Source organism: Calliphora vicina, chromosome 4 (genome assembly GCF_958450345.1).
Source record: "Calliphora vicina chromosome 4, idCalVici1.1, whole genome shotgun sequence".
Classification (NCBI taxonomy): domain Eukaryota; kingdom Metazoa; phylum Arthropoda; class Insecta; order Diptera; family Calliphoridae; genus Calliphora; species Calliphora vicina.
Window position 1 is genome coordinate 39,371,465 of NC_088783.1, and position 18,754 is coordinate 39,390,218.

At 34.8% G+C, this 18,754-nt stretch overlaps 3 protein-coding genes across 3 annotated transcripts; 1 reads left to right on the forward strand and 2 right to left on the reverse strand.

Moving 5' to 3' along the window:
- The first annotated feature begins 569 nt into the window (after positions 1-569).
- Positions 570-15,873, forward strand: htk (hat-trick). Its single transcript, XM_065507725.1, has 5 exons — positions 570-971; positions 1,260-3,153; positions 9,433-14,811; positions 14,995-15,153; positions 15,220-15,873. The coding sequence occupies exons 1-5, from the start codon at positions 966-968 to the stop codon at positions 15,408-15,410; spliced, it is 7,629 nt and encodes a 2,542-aa protein (XP_065363797.1). The 5' UTR covers positions 570-965; the 3' UTR covers positions 15,411-15,873.
- Positions 3,482-8,803, reverse strand: shop (shopper). The gene is made up of 3 exons (XM_065507726.1): positions 8,681-8,803; positions 4,703-5,715; positions 3,482-4,640 (listed from the first exon to the last, which is right to left on the reverse strand). Exons 2-3 carry the CDS (start codon positions 5,697-5,699, stop codon positions 3,832-3,834), a joined length of 1,806 nt encoding a protein of 601 aa, XP_065363798.1. The 5' UTR covers positions 5,700-5,715; positions 8,681-8,803; the 3' UTR covers positions 3,482-3,831.
- A 736-nt stretch (positions 15,874-16,609) lies between the features above and the next one.
- LOC135957009 (L-xylulose reductase) lies at positions 16,610-17,702 on the reverse strand. Its single transcript, XM_065507653.1, has 3 exons — positions 17,550-17,702; positions 17,188-17,440; positions 16,610-17,122 (listed from the first exon to the last, which is right to left on the reverse strand). The coding sequence occupies exons 1-3, from the start codon at positions 17,599-17,601 to the stop codon at positions 16,702-16,704; spliced, it is 726 nt and encodes a 241-aa protein (XP_065363725.1). The 5' UTR covers positions 17,602-17,702; the 3' UTR covers positions 16,610-16,701.
- Positions 17,703-18,754: the final 1,052 nt, after the last annotated feature.

Genomic DNA, 18,754 nt, shown 5'->3' on the forward strand with positions numbered 1-18,754 from the left:
TTTAATCAAAAAATAGCTTAAAATTTTGGGTGTTTAAACAAATTTACAATAACATTTTTTTCCCTGTGTCAACCAGATCAATTGCAACTAACGGATGTTTAAATATAAACCCTACTAAGGACAAGACCAATGCTTTTGGTCCTACTAAAAATCGTTTTTCCTGATTTTAATATTTTTCTATCTTGTGGTTTCGCTCAGACAACTTTGTCTTGACAAAAAGCATCATTAATTCTTATGATAAATATTTGTCAAGTATAGACAGTGACTTGCACTTGCTTCATAAAACAAATGTTTATCGTAATAGAGTTTCAAAAAAATGTAGATGGGAATATCAATGGAAATCGTATATTTAGCTTTATATCCAGATATTTGTAGTATTAGTAAGATTATACCATGTTAATTTAACGTTTTTCGGTAGAAAAAAGTTTATCAAGTAAATTTACCATTGCCATCTAGTGCCAAGTAGAATACGTACAAGTAACTTACAAAATAATCGGTTACCGAATCACACTTTGTTCAACACTAATAAAAACAACAACGACACAGACAAATGTCAATTGAAGAAAACAAGAAAAACGCAGTAGTTAAAAGTGAAAATTTTTCTTATTCGTGCGCCAAAATTAAACAATTTTCCAAATAAATTCTAATAAACAAATACAAATAATGCAAAGTTTGTTCAAAACAAAAGAAAAATATTCATACGTTCAACTAATTGTTTAAAGAATATAGAAAAATAACGCGTATACAGAAATATTAAAGCCTCCCGCATCAAAAGGCGTAACAAAACAAAGTCACAGTCAGAAAAAAAAATATTTTTTAGTCTATAAAAAAGCTAAAGAACTTTGTTAAATTTAGAATTTCACCAAGAAAATCCGTATTTTTTTGGAGGAAATGTTTAATAATTTATTGCAAAAGTGGCGTTTGTAAGCGATAATTTAAGTTTTGAACGATATTTTCTTCAGAAAATGCAGGTTAGTAGCAATGAAAAAATTTTGTGAAGTCTCAAATTGGAAAAAAAGTGTATGTGTGTGTGTATGTGTTTAGGTTTTGTCAAGGAGTCTGCATAAAAATGCAATTGTTGACATAACCTCAACAAATAAATACAATAATATTTTGGAACAAAATAAAAAATACATTATTTTTTCAATTAAAGGTTTGATTTTGAAATGTATGCAATATATGTTGTTCTCATATATATAACTTACATATTTTACTTCATACGGAAACAAGAATACTAATGTTTTGTACTTTTTTTATAGCAAGTGGACGATCCACCCTATCTCCAAGTGGGCACGGAGGTTAGTGCCAAATACAAGGGAGCCTTTTGTGAAGCTAAAGTCAGTGAAGTTGTACGTAATATAAAAGTTAAGGTTGCCTACAAACAGGGCCTTGGCTCTGGCGTTGTTTCGGACGACGACATCAAAGCCTCTCCGGGCCAATTAAGAGTTGGTGCTGTGGTCGAAGTTCGTCATCCAGATCGTAAAGATTATGTGGAGGCCACAGTCACCAAAATACAAGATTGTTCTCAGTATACGGTGGTTTTCGATGATGGCGACATCACCACATTGCGTCGTACCGCCTTGTGCATCAAGAGTGGGCGTCATTTCAACGAGAGTGAGACTTTGGATCAGCTGCCTCTAACGCATCCAGAACATTTTGGAAATCCTGTGGTGGGAGGTCGTCGCGGTAGGCGTCGTGGTCAAATGAACGATGACAGCTCGGATGAGGATGATGAAAGCGATGCTAAGGAAGTAGTCAACGAGAAGGAGGAGCATATTGGGAAGGTCGTTTGTGTTGAAACAGAATCGAAGAAGAAGGATAAAGAGAAATGGTTTCCGGGTTTAGTGGTGGCTCCCACTGCTCAGGCTACTGTGCGCATACGTGTTAAAGATGAATATTTGGTGCGTTCTTTTAAAGATGGTCGCTACTATACGGTGCCAAAAAAGGAGGCCACAGAGTTTACTCGGGAAGCGGCCGCGAAACAGGATGGGCCGGCAGTACAGGCTGCCTTGGAGTACTTAGATAGTGATGTCTTGCCTCCTCACTGGGATCGTGATGCTTTGTTTGGTCTCAGCAACTCTTCGAGTGAAAACGAAGATGAAATTGATTCAGACTCCTCGGATGATGAGCCTCGCGAGGAAAAAGATCGTTTTGTGGCTCAACTCTATAAGTACATGGACGATCGAGGTACTCCACTCAACAAAGTACCCTCTATACAAAACAAAGATGTAGACCTCTATCGTTTGTTTCGTGCTGTACAGAAGAGGGGCGGTTACAATCGAGTAACATCGCAAAATCAATGGAAATCTATTGCAGTACGCCTGGGCTTTGCTCCAGTTACTGTCAGCATTACCAATTTGGTGAAACAGGCCTTTAAGAAATTTCTGCAGCCCTATGGAGAGTTTCATCGTAAATTGGGCTGTTCCATGTTAATGTCACCGCGAAATTCCAATCGCAGTAAAGGGCGTAGTTTGGTACGTGCCAACTCGGTGGCTTCACCCAAGCCACAAGATGTCAATAAAGAAGTCTCCACACCCATTTCAAAACTAGCCACAACTTCAACCAGCAGTTCATCATTAGCTCTGGCCTCCATTACCTCTTCATCGGCGGCGGCCAACACCTCCCTTACCGAAGAATCAGAAAATACTAGTGAATCTAGTAGTCAGGAAACTGTGCAAAAGAATAAACGAAAATCTTCGTTGGGTGGTGCCTCCACGTCGTCAACTAAAGTCAAAAGTTTAGTGGAGAAATATGAAGAGAAAACGGTTAAAGATAAAGATGATGGTGACGTTCCTTTGTCCAAGATAAAAGCGGCTGCTGCCAACAAAGAACGGGAAAGGGAAGATGCTAAGGAAAAAGAACGTGAAAAGGAGCGCGAAAGGGAGAGAGAAAGGGAAAAGGAACGTGAGAGAGAAAGAGAACGCGAAAAAGAGAAGGAAAAGGAAAAAGAACGCGAAAGGGAAAGGGAAAAGGAAAGAGAAAAGGAGAAGGAAAAAGAGAGAGAACGTGAAAAGGAGCGCGAGAAGGAAAAAGAAAAGGAACGCGAAAGAGAACAGCGTGAACGTGAAAGGGAACGAGAAAAGGAGAAAGAAAAAGAAAGTGGCGGTTCTAAGGATTCTTCGGGACAAGTAACTCGGGATTCATCACCATCTGGTAAGTTGGAAATTTTAGTTTATTATTCATTATTTATTATACATTTACTGAAATGTTCAAATCAACTTTCCAAATCCCCAAATAACTACATATATGGTACATTAATATATCCTATATATTCCTGGTTCGGTTTCTATTTTAATTCGGGGAAATCGGCCAACAAATGACTGAGACATACCACCTCGATTTTTGACTTATTTTATATCTATATCTGGATTACTAACATACACAATATGGTCTTTCTAATGAAAGACATTTCGAAGACCTTTCCAGCCAAATTCGGATCGACAATTTAACAAAGTTTGTTTCTAATAACATTAAAAAATAATTTTTTTTATTTCCAAAATATTTAGATATTTATTTTATAAAAAAATTAAAAATTTGTTGTACATTTTTTTTCCAAAAAATATTTTTATTAAACATTTTTTTTTCAAAATTTTCTTTATTTAATTTTAGTTTGAAATTCAAAATTACAAATTATTTAATTTCATCTTTGGTTCTTAATTCATTAACAGATTTAAATTACAAGTTTTTAAAATAATCAAAATTTGGAACACGTTTTCATTTTTATTTCTTTATCTGTATCACTAATCTCAATATTTTATTTAAAGTAATCAAAATATGAAAAATATGTATTTTCATTTTTATTTCTTTAACTGAATTACAAAATTTTCATTCTTAATGAAGAACAATTTTAACACGGTGATAAGCATTTGACAGTACACCACGCAAATTCCAAATATTTTCAAATTGTTCGGGTTGTACATTGTATGCTGAATCAACAGCCTTTGCCCAGATCTCAACTTCTTCACCCTTTAGCTTGGGATCAACAGGAATGCGTATTGTCCACAAAGACCAACCATAATGGCGACCATCGGGCTCATCTTCTTGCTCCAAAGTGGCCACATGCCAACTATTACCCTTATCGGCTGTTAAATCAACACGTACTATACGACGACCACCGCCAGACCAAGCATAACCACGCACTTCTACAAAACCATCCTCCGAAACTTTAACCTTATCACCTTGAGCAGGTGAACAAATAGCAGATGTTACGGGCATAGCTTGTATGGCGGGAGATTTTGTAAAGTCCACTGTATCCCAATCGGTGCTGGGGCTAAAACCTTTATAGTCGTTCTGTTGCCAATGTGAACTTGACTCATTCTCCGACACCTCTATACGTGTCAGCCATTTAACATTGCGGGCGCCTACAGTGCCTGGTACGATGGCACGTATGGGAAAGCCATGATCACGATTTAAGGGCTTACCATTCATTTCGTAGGCTAATATGACATCGCCTCTTTCATCCAAAGCTTTCGATAAAGGTATAGAGGCTCCATAGGGATTAGCAGTGGGATCTAAATCGGCACCCTCAAAAATAACATGTAGTTTTTCGTTTGGTTTTACGCCCATGGCTAATAAAACATCACGCAAACGAGCTCCCGACCATTTGGCATTACCAACAGCTCCCGCACTCCAGGAGAGACCTTAAAAACGTCAATGTAAAATATATTAAACAAAGTTTTTTATAATATATTTATACACTTACCCTTAACACTTTTAAATTTGGTCATTTCCGAACGTCTGTTACCACCACACATTATAGCTGCCGTCACGGTATGCTTTGGTAAAGCTTTTATGTCTTTAAATGTTAAAGTTTTCTGCTCCTCCTTAGCACCTGCTTGGGGAGTGGTTATTTCTACTTCCAGTTCATACGATTCTGCATCAATTACTGGTACTGGCAAATGATTTCTGACATAAAAGAATTCATTGGGTGTGTACAGGTTATCAGCTAACATCGATAGTGGAGGTTCAGCATTAAAAGGTCTTTCAGATGCAGGCTTTAACAGGGGATGTCTTTTAGGTTCCATGGCCCAGGGTGAACCCATATCATCGGTGCTCACTTCATCTTCTGCACTTATATTTCCTATACGAAATGTTTCTAATAATTTTAAGATTTCCTTATTATTATGTTGCTGATAAATGGCCCAAAATGGATCTATGGCACTGCCGGCACCCAACATAATTTTATCACTACCCGGATGATTGGGTATAAACTTGGTTATATCGTACACGCCAATGCCATATGTTACCCAGACTCCCTTCTCCAAACTATTGTGCTTGCTAATCTCTTCCAATTTATAGGTGGGCAAATCTTTGCGTTCTGTCGAATGCCATAATTTAAAAGCCTCCTCCTCCTCTTGATCGTTATTGACTTGCTGCTGGTCGCTAACACTGACTGGTTTTTTTGTAGCTTCTATTGATTTCATTTCAGCCTTTTTCAATTTCTCCATATTATCGAAAAGAAAATAGCCCATTGTAATACCACCCAAAGTAAATAATGTATAGATGGCATTGCTAGTTTTTTTGGGATTATTCTTTGCATTCGTGGTATATTGAGATTTATATCTAAATTGTTGTCGTGGTTGGTGATTATTTGTAGAGTTAAAGTTAAAATTCAGTCCCGCGGTTAGACATCTAAGGCCTGTGGTGGTGATTACTGACGAGTTGTTGAACTGTGTAGCTGCTTTAAGTAGAAAACTCATTTTGTGGGGCTTAGTTCTGAAATTTATATAAATTTAAAAGAAAAGTGGTAATGCTTCATAGTTTTTTATAAAATGAAATTATTTTTTCTTTATATTTGGTTAGATTTATTTACACATCTGCTCAAAATAATAGATACACCTAATTGGAAAAAATTTAAATGGCGGTAACATTGAAAATTTCCTCGCAAGCGTTAAGAATACATCATATTATTAAAATTTCTATCTGGCAATGTCATGTCAGTCAAAAATCTGGCAACTATTTGCTTTCATGTTGATTTTTAAAAACAAATTTATTTGAATTACAAAAAATTATTTGCTCATAAAAATAGATACACATCAGTAATTTGTAATTTGTTTATATACAATTTTTTTTTTGTGCAATTTTTTGTTCCTATTTACGTGAAACAGTAAGTATAATTTAAATTTTAGCAACAATTTTATAAAAAATAGGACTCTTTTGAAGAAAATGGGACGAAATCATCATTGTACCGAAGATGAGAAAAAAATTGTTCAAACGATGAGAAATCAAGGAAAATCATTACGGGAAATAGCAAAGAGCATAGGAAGATCTTTACATTTTGTCCAAAATGCTTTATCTAAAAAACAAAAAAGAGAAACTCGCGGTAGACCAAAGAAAACCAGTCCAGAAACAGATAGGCGGATCGTCCTTATGGTTAAAAAGACCCTTTCATATCATCGAAAGCTATTTCTGCGGAGCTATGTAACGAAATCAGTCCACAAACAGTTCGTCGTCGTCTTTTACAAGCTAAATTGCCGGGAAGAATTGCCAGAAAAGTGCCACTAATGCGCCAAAAAAATATCAAGACAAGATTAGAATTTGCTAAAGAGCACTTACAATGGTCCGGGTCTGAAGGCGATAAAAAATGGAGAAATATTTTATGGAGCGACGAAACAAAAATAAATTTGTTTGGAAACGACTGCCAAAGAAATGTACGCCGACCAAAAGGAAAAGAATTCCACGTTAAATTTACAAAAAAGACGGTAAAACATGGCGGGGGAAACATAATGGTTTGGGGTTGCTTTTCATGGAATGGTGTTGGTCCGATATTCCGAATAGAAGATACCATGAATGCTAGTGGGTATAGAGACATATTGGAAAACGTAATGCTTCCATATGCATCGGAAAATATGCCATTAATATGGACATTCCAGCAGGACAACGACCCAAAACATAGTTCAAGATTAGTTAAAAACTGGTTCTTGGAGAATAACGTACCTGTTTTAAGCTGGCCCAGCCAATCCCCTGATTTAAACCCAATAGAAAACATGTGGAGTGAATTAAAGATAAGGCTTTCGAAGGAAGTTTTCAAAAATAAAGACGATTTATGGGAGAAAACGCAAAAAATATGGTACGAGATTCCATTGGAGAAGTGTCAGAACTTGATATCCAGTATGCCCAGAAGAGTGGAGAAAGTTTTACAAAACAAAGGTGGATATACTGGATACTAGCTTTACTTTAATAATAAACTAATTTTTTTAAGATAAAATTTATTAGCTTTTGTTTAATAAGAATTTTTAAAAATGTATCTATTATGAGCACCAAATTTTTCGAAATTTAAGAAATTTAATTTACTTTATAATATTTATTATTAATTATGAAATATTTTGTTTTTGTTTTTTACTCTCCTTTTAACTATAAATAAAAATCGACTGAATTTTTTTTATAATTTTACAATATACCATTATTTTTTTTTCGTTTTTAAAAAATAAATTTTGGTGTATCTATTATTTTGAGCAGATGTGTATATGAATCTAGTTTATAAGCAAGACCTTTCTTTTAATAATAGTACATTTTTCTTGGACGGATCTGGTTTTATTATTAATTATCTAATATTTTATTCTTAATTATCTTAATATTTTTATAGAAAAAGTAATTTAACAAAAAATAACTTTTAGAAAAAAAATCAAAATTGAAAAAAATATTTAGTTAAAAAAAATATTCGATAAAAAAATTTCTTTGGTGAAAAAATTAGTTTGTTAAGCAAAATTGGGTGAAAAAAATATTTTGGTTAAAATTCGGATTGACAAATATTTTTCACAATTTTGAAAAATGTTGGGTCCGAATTTATATGGCGTTATACGTGTCGTTGGAAAGTTCTTTGAAATGACTATTATTATCCATATTGTCATGTTAATGGCTTAGTAATCCAGATATATATTGCTTTTATCTCAGTTATTTGTGGGCCGTTTTCCCGAATTTAAGTAAAGTACAGACGGCCAGGCTATATCGTCTCCGCTATGTATAACGGTCCAGAATATATATACTTTATGGGGTCGCAAATAAAAAATGTAGAAATTACAAATTGAATGTCAAACTTATATAACAATTTAAAATCGTTTTTACTGAAACATCTTGGTAAAAATCGTTTTTTAATGAAAATTCAGTATAACAATGATAGCTCAATAGATAGATAATTCCTTAAACTATCAGATTTAAGTAGTAAGCAAAAACTATGTGTAACTAAACAATTTTCCAGTCTAATTAATTGTTTTAATTCGTAGGGTATTATTTTTATTTATTTTATTCACTGTAATATAAAAAGATGCAGTTCTTCCTATTTGTTTAGCAAGTGAAAGTAATTTTTATTGCGATATAAAAAAATTAGTACCTTATACATTAAGAATAAATAATTCAACCGGGTCTGTAATTACTAAACTAAAAACGAACCGGTTTACTTAAATATAAATTTTCAATGAAATTATTGATAACACTAAACCCATACTAATTCCCAAAATTATTTAATAAACAAAAACCAAACTTATGACCTGCACACGCATCTTATCAGCTCATATTATACCAATTATATGTTTTCGTCAACATTTTATTATACTTCACTTCTTGTTGCCATTTAAATATAAAAAAAACACTTGAAAATCTGTCCACATGTTTCAAATGCACTTCATAATTAATTTTTTTTTTAATATTTTAATAAAATCATTTGATTAATATTTTATTTTACCTATTTATTATACACAATTTATGTAAAATGTTTGATAATTTATTTTAAATACTATTATAAATTTATCGGCGAATTTTGTCTGTTTTCTTTTATTCGGCATTTAACAACAAACGTCAGAATCCACAGTTAGTGGATAACTAAAACTAAAAAGTGTTGATTTACGAAAACAGGAAGGGAGAGAGAAACAGAAAAGTATTGTTAAAGAGAGTGGTAAAGTGGGAGAGGAACTATAAAGTGCTTTCACATGCTTTTGTTAAGTGGATGAAAAATCAACTTAAAAGAAATATTAAAAAAAAATTATATAAAGTTTTTCATAAAAGCTTTAGTTAAGACATGAACCTTTTAAAGCTTATCACACAATATCATTATACATATGGGTGAAATAAAAAATGCCGCACTTTTTAACTCAAAATTGTACGAACAAAAAAAATAGCTAATTTTGTAGATCATCAGTAACCAACCTATAAAAAATTTCTATTACAAGTTCTCTCAAAAAAAAAATCGAACTTTTTAGTTTTTTTGTGGTCCTTAACAATTAACTGTTAAATATATTTCGTTTTTATCTTTAATTGTTATGTAATGTTTTGAAGGACAATCTATTTGAAATTTCATAAATATAACAACATCCCACATATGTATGTTACCTTTAAAATATTGGTACATACATATTTGGAATAATAATTTTCTCAATTTCTATTTTATTTCCTCAATTTTTGGTTTTACTAATATAAAAATCTTAATTTCTATTTTAGGATCAAATATTTCCAACAAGAAGGACAAAACGCAACGCAAGCAATCATCTCAGAATGATGATAAACGCAGCAAACGTCGTAAAGATGAAATTGTTGTGGAAAAGATTGATACTGGTGATTTTGTGGTAGAAACTGGCGATAAACTGAAAGTGTATTATCACGAAAAGAAGGTGACATACGAGGCCAAGGTTATAGAAATCACTTTGCAACGTGGCACACCCATGTATTTGGTTCATTACACTGGCTGGAACAATCGTTACGATGAATGGGTGCCAAGAGAACGTATTGCCGAAAATCTAACCAAAGGCTCGAAATTTAAGGGTGGCGGTAGAGCATCTAGTTCTAGCGAAAAATCTAAAGAAAATCCACCGAAACCACCTTCGGCAGCTTCGTTGGCATCCACTCCAGCTGGTTCGGCAGCAAATAGTGCTGGCTCGTCTACATCGTCGTCGACACAACAGCAGTCAATATCGACCTCTAAAACACCTAATGCAGCTGGTAAGCGTGGCAGAGGACGTAGTGATTCCATGCCACCCAGATCAACTACACCTTCATCAGTGGCTTCGAATTCTAGTCGTACTAAATCACCCGCCACTTCTTCGGCTTTGAAAAAACGTCCTCAGCGACAAACACCCAATTCGGCGAGAAGAACATCGGCCAATGTTTCAGACGTTTCTATAGCCACCGAAGAAGAGTCGGACACGGATTCTGATGAGCCTGTCAAGAGACCCACCATACGCAATATGAAAGAATCTGCAAAGGGTGTAAAGTCTCCAGCAAAATCCAAAATGTCCATATCTGCACCCAACAGTCAGTCAGATACAGACGATCAGGATGATGATGATGACGATGATGATGAAGAAGAAGATTTGCCAAGTACCAGCAAGTCATTGGTACAACGCAAAGGTCGTGATTATGATCTTAATCAAATACGTTCTGAACTAAAGGGTTTCCAGAGTATAAAAACATCAATTGAAAATGAGGATTCTGTAAAAGAAACTAAAGACAGTAAGGAATCTAGCAATCTTGGCAAAATCAAAACGGAAAAGTCAGAGTTTGATATGAAGTCATCAGCAAACACTTCAAACTCTTCGCTTAACCTCAAAGAAGAATGCAAACGGGAGCCTAAAGATGAGCCACGAAAGCGTTCTTCTACAGAAATGTCCTCGGAAACCGATTCGTTTGGCGACGATGAGTCCCAATCATCTGATAAAACTACTCAACTCGAAAACATGAGAAAGAAATTCCAGCAAATTATAAATGCCGAAAAATTAAGATCATTAGATAAATCTCAGTTGTCTAGTAAGTCGGCCACATCGTTGGGTAATACAAGAGTGGTGGAGAAAATTATAAAAGAAAGGGAATCGGAAAAAAGACAGGAAACCTTAAAGGCAAAACCTTTTATAAAAGAGGAAACTAAGTCTTCTATAGGTGTCATAAATATCAAACAGGAACCAGATTTGAAAACTGAATCAACCCCACTCAAGGAAGAGGAAAAGAAGCCCTTGTTAAACACAACAACTGAGACCAAAACAGTTATATTACAACCAACTAGATTCCCCGCTTCGGCTACTTCATCCTCAACCTTAAGCATGCCCAGTAAATATACATCAGTTATAGTGGAAAAACCATTGTCGGTGGCTAAAAAATTGGAAACTTCTTTTGGCAAAAAACTAGAAACACCCAAAAAGGGTTCTTTGACAGAATCTTTATTAGCACATTCACAATCGTCTAAAAAGTTTATTGAGCCCAACAACCACAAAGAAATTCTTAAAGTTGAGCCTCCAGCCGCCTGTTCTCCCTCATCAACTTCATCGACATCTTCTTCCACATCTTCGTCATCAAATACATCTTCTTCGTCTGGTTCTAGATTTTTACCGGACATGAGTAAACTGGACATATCAGGTAGTTCTTCGTCTACTTCAACTTCCCTATCCTCACCCTCCACCACCTCCACATCTTCTACTTCGTATGCCAGCGCATGTGCAAAGGAAACAAAAGTTTCTACGTCCTTAATAAATAAGCCAAATTCACCGGATATTTACGAATTCAAGGACAATGAACCGTTTGAGTTTGAAATACGCAAATCTCCCATGGTCCAATCCAATACATCTTCTGTTATAACTGCCAATTTAGGAGCTGCAACCACCTCCAGTAATTCTATAACACAACGTAATAAATCCGCTGGTAAATCGGATCATCACTCCTCCTTGGGAGCAAATCCCATGTCGGCTTTGGTCAATCGTAAGAAACGTGGTTCACCCATGAAAGAATCCGTTATAGAAAAAGCGAAACTATTGAAAATGGAGGAGAAGGCAACCACTCCCAGTCCTCTGGTAGCGGATGCCAAATTAGTGCACCATTCAACAACCTCCACCGCAACTACAATCACTGGGACCACTTCCAGCCAAATTAAGATGCAAATGTCTGCACAAACTAAAACTACAGTTGGTGGTACAGCTATGCATGCTCCAGCTTTGCCAAAATCTATACCACCCAGCAATACTCCAGCCTCATCAGTTTCCTCTTTGTTGGCACCCGTAATAACACCACAAAAACAACCAGGAGACAATTCAGCATTCGATACTTTACGAAAATCTCCCAGTTTTAACTTGAACATAAATGCCTTGAATGAAGAATTAGCGCAAACAGTTCAAGAAACTACCAGAGCCTTAACGGATGCCCTACAATCGCCACAACCCCCAGTCGTTTTAAACAATCCTACTGAAATCACACCCACTAAGACAATACCCGAAAAGTCGTCTGTCTTGCCTTCTTCGGGTGTAGTGAGTGCACACACTACTGCATCCTTACCAGCTAATACAAATGTTCAATCACTTGTAGCCTCTCCGAAATTGTCGACACCTCCTAGCACTGCTACGGCTCCTACCGCAAAACCACAAGTTGGTAGTCCATTCATAGAAACTCGTAGCGTATTTGAGTTGTCATTTGGTGCTGGATCCAGTAGCAGAGAAAATAAATTTGAATTGGAGAATGCTAAAGTAATGCTGTCGGCTACGGGCGGAGCCTTCGATTTTGATCCTTCCAAATTGGAAACAAAACCACCCACATCATCCATAGCAGATAAAGTTTTGAAGGCCATATCCCAAAAGAAAGAGGAAGAAGAGAATAAAAAACAAGAAGCTGCTGCCGGACAAAATAAAGATAAAGAAACAACAGACACAAAAGAGGACAAACCTGTAACATCCATTAATTTAGGACTTTCCGCTCTACCGTCCTTGTTAACATCCAGTTTAAATTCTACATCAACCATTAAGTCTTCGTTGGAATCTTTAACACAAACAAATCCATTTAACACGTCCTCTGCCTCTCTGCTGAGTGAACCATTGAAAATAAATACGGATATAACTTCATCGAGCGGCTTGCTAAGTGGTCCTCTTAACACATTCTTAGCCAATAAGCGTACACCGTTGACTTCTCCCGAACCTAAAATGGGTATTTTAGAATCAATGGGCGGCACCAAAAATCAGCTATCGGAGACTATACAGAAATTAGAATGTGCCATACAAAGACGCACACCAGTCACTAGTCATCCAGTGACTCCAACCACTCCACTATCATCAACCAACCCCGAAACCTTCTCGGATGATACCAACGACAGTACCGACTCTGAACGTAGACTTGTTATTGAAGATGTGGCTGATGACTCAGGAGCCACTACCACACCGGTAGAACAAAAACCAAGTCCCGTATTACTGGGACCAGAATCATGCAAACCCTCTGCTTCGGCCGTTAAACTTGAAACCACCATGGGTTCAGCCAAAGTAGCATATGCCACACATCATGATATTCCAGCTCCTATTCCCATAAAAGCGGTTACATCTTCCACTTTGGCTAGAAATCCCCTGACACCTTCTGTAGTCACCACCACTACTACATCCTCGAATTTGATTAGTGTAACGCCCAACAGTGCACTGGTAAGTAGTAAAATACCAACTCAAAACACCGCTGCAGTTGTATATCAAAATGCTCCCAAGCCCGTTATACAAGCAAATCCTCAGCAAACTTTGGCATCAAGCACTATTACACAAACTATACAGAAATCTGTGTTAATCATGCCAACAGCAGGTGCTCAAAATCAAACCCAAATTGCTGGCGACAAGAAACACGAGGTGACTTCGCACTTGGGACAAATAACAGGCGGCGGTGGTAGTGGGTCAAATGTTTCAACGCCCCACAAACTAGCAACGAGTTCTGTACGTCCCTCAAACCCGACGGTTACGGCTTCAGCAGGGGTTCCTATTGTTTTGCCAGATATTCCGGCTTCAGTGGTTGTTGCCTCCACAGCTGTGCCCTCGGTTATGGCTGCAGCACAGGCGGCTGCTGCTGCCCTACAAACTCCCAAACAAACGCCACAAAAACAAACACATCAAATTGTTGTCTCACAAGCTCAACAGTCTTTAGCTGCTACAATTACAAAATCAAATTTAGTAACGACTACATCAACATTGCATCCAAATCCAACACAATCACTCATCCCCACACCATCCCCACTTCAAGCCTCTAATCCTACAGCATTTGTGTCGACGGCAAAAACATTTGAAAACTCCACAACCATACGACACATACAACCAAATCTTAAACCCATCACAACATCCGGCCTTATACAAACACCTTCGAAGGGCGGCTTTCAACCACTGTCGGCACCCACAAATCCCACACCAGCGCCCACTTCAACATCTGGATTTTATCTGGATCCACGAACAGAATTACGACCAGATGATGGTCTTAAGCCTTTGGGTGATATACCGAAACCTTCAAATCTGCCATTAATAAATCCAATGATCCATACAAATCTTACAACTAAAGAAATAGCACCACCACCTCCTTCCACTACTCTGGCAGCCGTGGCCTCGACTTCGTCTGCAGTGGAATCAACATCAGCCGCACTACCTGATGCTCACAATGATTCCATAATTCAACTGAGATGCGAGGAAACCATACCGGGTAGCCCGGCTTCGGTTATAACAGGTCGTGAAGACTCTCAAGAGAGAACAGCCACTTCATTAATGCCTGACTCAAATGTGGCCGCTGATAAAGACTTTTCTACTATACAATCTAACAAATCCTTGCCCACTGGCTCTTTAGCAGCTGCTACAGCGGTAACAATATCAGCTACCACAACTGCAACAGCTACTACCAGTAGTTCACCAAACGATTCGTGTAGTCAAGAAGATGAGTCCAGTGAAGACTTGAAAAAATCTGTAGATGTAGAAAATGAAGTGTCGCCACGTAAACGTAGACGTCCACGTAAACAGACCGAAAATAGCTCGTTGACAACAGATCAGCAGCCGCAGCAAACACATCATCAACATTCAAAGAGACGGAGACAGTTGCCTTGCAATAAAAAGAATACAGGTGAGTGGATATTAGTTACATATGTGGGCAAAAACACTTTTCTTTTAAAATCTATGAAACCGACCTTAATTGTTTCTTAAGTGTTCAGGATTTCAACAAAATTAATTTTTTTAGAATGCATGAATGAACATCGTGTTTTATGTAATATTTATTTCAATATCTTTTATAAATTATATTTTATAGCTGGTTCTGATAGTGATGACAATTCCGATAATGTTTCCCAACGTAGTACTCACCACGCAACTCGACATCAGCAACACAATTTATCGCAACCGCAAACACAACCATCAACTACAACACCTGGTTCTAAACCGTGTCCCTACAATTTCCTAGTGCAATTGGGTAAGTTACAAGATTTTTGCTGCAAATCAGTTATTTTAATAAATTTTTCTAAATCCATTTTTTTAGATCCGTCTCTTACTCCCGATCAATGCATAGCAATTTTATTGAAACAAATCCAAGATTTACGTAAAACTTACAACATAATCAAAACTGATTTGGCCAGTATCGATAGAAGACGCAAAAAATTACGGCGACGCGAGCGTGAAAAGAAACAGCAACAATTGCAAAATCAACAACAAATGAAAGTTGGTTCATAAAGATATTCCTCAAGTAAACAATTGTAGCATTTCATAAAATTACATAAATACATACATTCATATGTATTTCTATTATTTTTGTCGAATTTCAGCAATATCCTTAATGTAAAAATTGATTCGTACATAATTGTAGTTTTGAAATTTTATCTTTATATATGAGTTTAGTTTTGTATTTAGAATTCCTAAAAGCATAGGAATGGAATATCTCTTAAATGATTTGAAAAGAAAAAAAAATTTCTTGTTTTAATTTTACTATTCTAAGAAAATAAGTTATTGTCAATATGCATTAAAGCAAATATATAATTACTTTAAATATATATGTATGTATACATAAATAATCTGTAAAATTTACATCATAAAATTTATAAATAAAGAAAACACTCAGATTTTAACCTTTATTGTGAATATATGATTATTATACATATTTGAAATAAATAAAGAAAATCATTTATTAAAAAAACAACCATTTTATTTATTTATTATTTTTATTATTTTATTTATATATTATAATATATAACATATTATTTATTATTTTAACTTTACATTAAAATAGTTTTGATTGATTTTAAATTGAGGGAAATTTAAAATAATTCAAATTTCCTAATTTGGAAAATAAATTCTTAATTTCATATAGAAATTCTCGAATTGAAATTGTGAACATCGAATAGAAACTGTAATTATTTTATATAATTTTTCAGTTTGAAAAACATTTAAGTTTTGAATATAATTCAGCATTTTATTTTTGATAAAATCAAAAATTCTTAATTTCGAACTTAATTTATTAATTTCTAATATAAATTACCAATTTCCATTAGAAATTCCAATAGAAACTCTCAATTTCGAATAGAAACGATAAATTTCGAATAGAAATGATAAATTTCGAATAGAAATGATAAATTTCGAATAGAAATGATCAATTTCGAATAGAATTTCTCTATTTCGAATAGAAATGATCAATTTCGAAAAGAAACGATCAATTTCGAATATATATTTTTAATTTCGAATAGAAATTCTCAATTTCGAAAATAAATTATAAATTTCGAAAATAAATTATAAATTTCGAGTAGAAATTGTCAATTTAAAATATAAATTATTAATTTCGAATGGAAGTTCTCAATTCCGAAGAGATTTAGTTTATAAATTCTCCAATATATGTATGTATTTATAATAAATATCCATTTCCAATACTCCTTAATATCTGACTTATCAAAATAGTAAACTCAATTTATTTGCATAACAAAGTTATAACAAAATATCTTTATTTCCAACAGAACTAATTAACTATTAATACTTATGACACCGAATAACCACCTTCCAAATTCAAATGATGGCCATTAACAAAACTCGATTTTTCGCTCAGCAAATATACCATTGCATCGATAACCTCCTGCACCTCACAAAATCTATGCAGAGGTATATGATTCAATAAAGGATCTGCTTTAGCCGGATCACTCCAATTGTCGCGACCCATTTTGGTCAAGACCACAGTGGGATTAACCGAATTCACGCGTATTTTACGCGGTCCCAATTCCAAAGCCAACGAACGCGTTAACGAATCAACAGCAGCTTTTGTGGCACTATAGGCGGCATGACCATCGAATGATCGGGAGGCTGCCAAAGAGGAGACCATAACAACACTGGAATTATCTTTAAGTTTAGGTAATAAAGTTTGGGTAACATTGAAAACGGCCTTAATGTTGACATCAAATGTACTGGAAATAGGAATTTCAATTATTATTCAATAAACATTTTGTAGAACTCATATTCAAGTACTTACTCATCAAAATCTTGTTCGGTCAAGTCACTAAAAGGTTTAATGATTGCTATGCCAGCGTTATTAACCAGACCATCCAATAGCGGTACCTTTTGTAAATGCTGACGCACTTGTTGCCAATCTTTTAGATCGATTTGTAATGTTTGTATGGTTGGTTGCTGTGTTTTTAGTTCTTTCAATTGTTCGGCTGATCGTGCTACAGCGATAACATTTGCCCCTGCCTCGGCCAATTGCTTACACAAAGCATTGCCAATGCCTTTTTTTATTGAGATGGAAACAAAAACAAGTGATAATGTTTAATCGTTTTATAACATGTAGATTGTTTTGTTGAGTATTAGATTAAATAATATTGTTTGTTTACTTACCGGCTCCAGCACCTGTAACTAAAATAGTTTTATTTTTCATGTCCCCATACATTTTTGTGATTTTAGTTGGAGGTCTATTTACCGAATGCAGCTGTTTGTATTCAAATTAGTAGGTCTACTAAAAAGTGTTCTCGTATTTCTCAATTGTTTTTATATATTCATAGTTATTTATACAAAGTTCTTGATTATTATCGTGTATGTGGACTATATTGCTAAAGCTTTAACATTAGTTAATAAAATAAAGCTTTTCAAGTTTCGCTAGTTTAGTATGAAAGTACGTATGCATAGATAGGGTTTATCAGCAAGAAATGTTTTTCTTAATTCGATTGTTTTTAAATCGTATAAATAACTAAACTAATGGCGTTTTCTTTGTGAACATAAATTATGCCTTAATTCAAGCGTATAACATGTTCTTTTCAAATAATGTGGCCCTAAAACCCCGAAATTATGCTCCCGTTTCCTCTAAAACACATTTTTTGTATTAAAAAAGAAATGGAAGATTATTTGAAAAAATTATCTGCATCTTAAAACAATCAAATCCGACATCGGGTTCATAAAAAACGACTATTTAAAGTTACAGCACATGTAAGTTTTCTTGTTGGAAATGGAAATGTCTAAAAAACTCGAAAGGGTATGTGTTTACCGAATATGGTCAAAATCGGAAATCCCAAGGTCAAAAACTTGGAAGAAATTCATGATATACAAAATCCATGTCAACAAATTTTATAACGCTCGGTTCTAACTAGTCATAACTCCCGTACAAATTTTGAAAGAAAAATATTGTTTTAATTCAAATCCCAGGTACAGCAAAATTATGAAAAGTATGGACATAATTTTTTCTGGCTTTTATTCTTGCATACATAAATCCTTAATGAAATACTAAAGAGCATTTCTAAAATTTTTAAAATGTTTGAAATTGGAGTTATGAATATTGTTTGGTCGCAGTTGGAAAAGGCTAAACATTCAGACCTGTCACAGATATGTATACCCTTCACCAAATTATACAAAATAAAAATTTTAAATATTTTTAGGTAAACAAAATTTATTTTTTATCGCTGTTTTTTTAATTTTTTGGAAAACAAAATTTTCGAATTGTTTTTTTTTAATTTAATTTTTTTTTTAATTTAAAATTTTCATTTTTTGTTTTTTCAATTTTTTGTTTTTAATATTTAGCGAAAAAAAACTTGGGAAAAAAAATTGGGTTA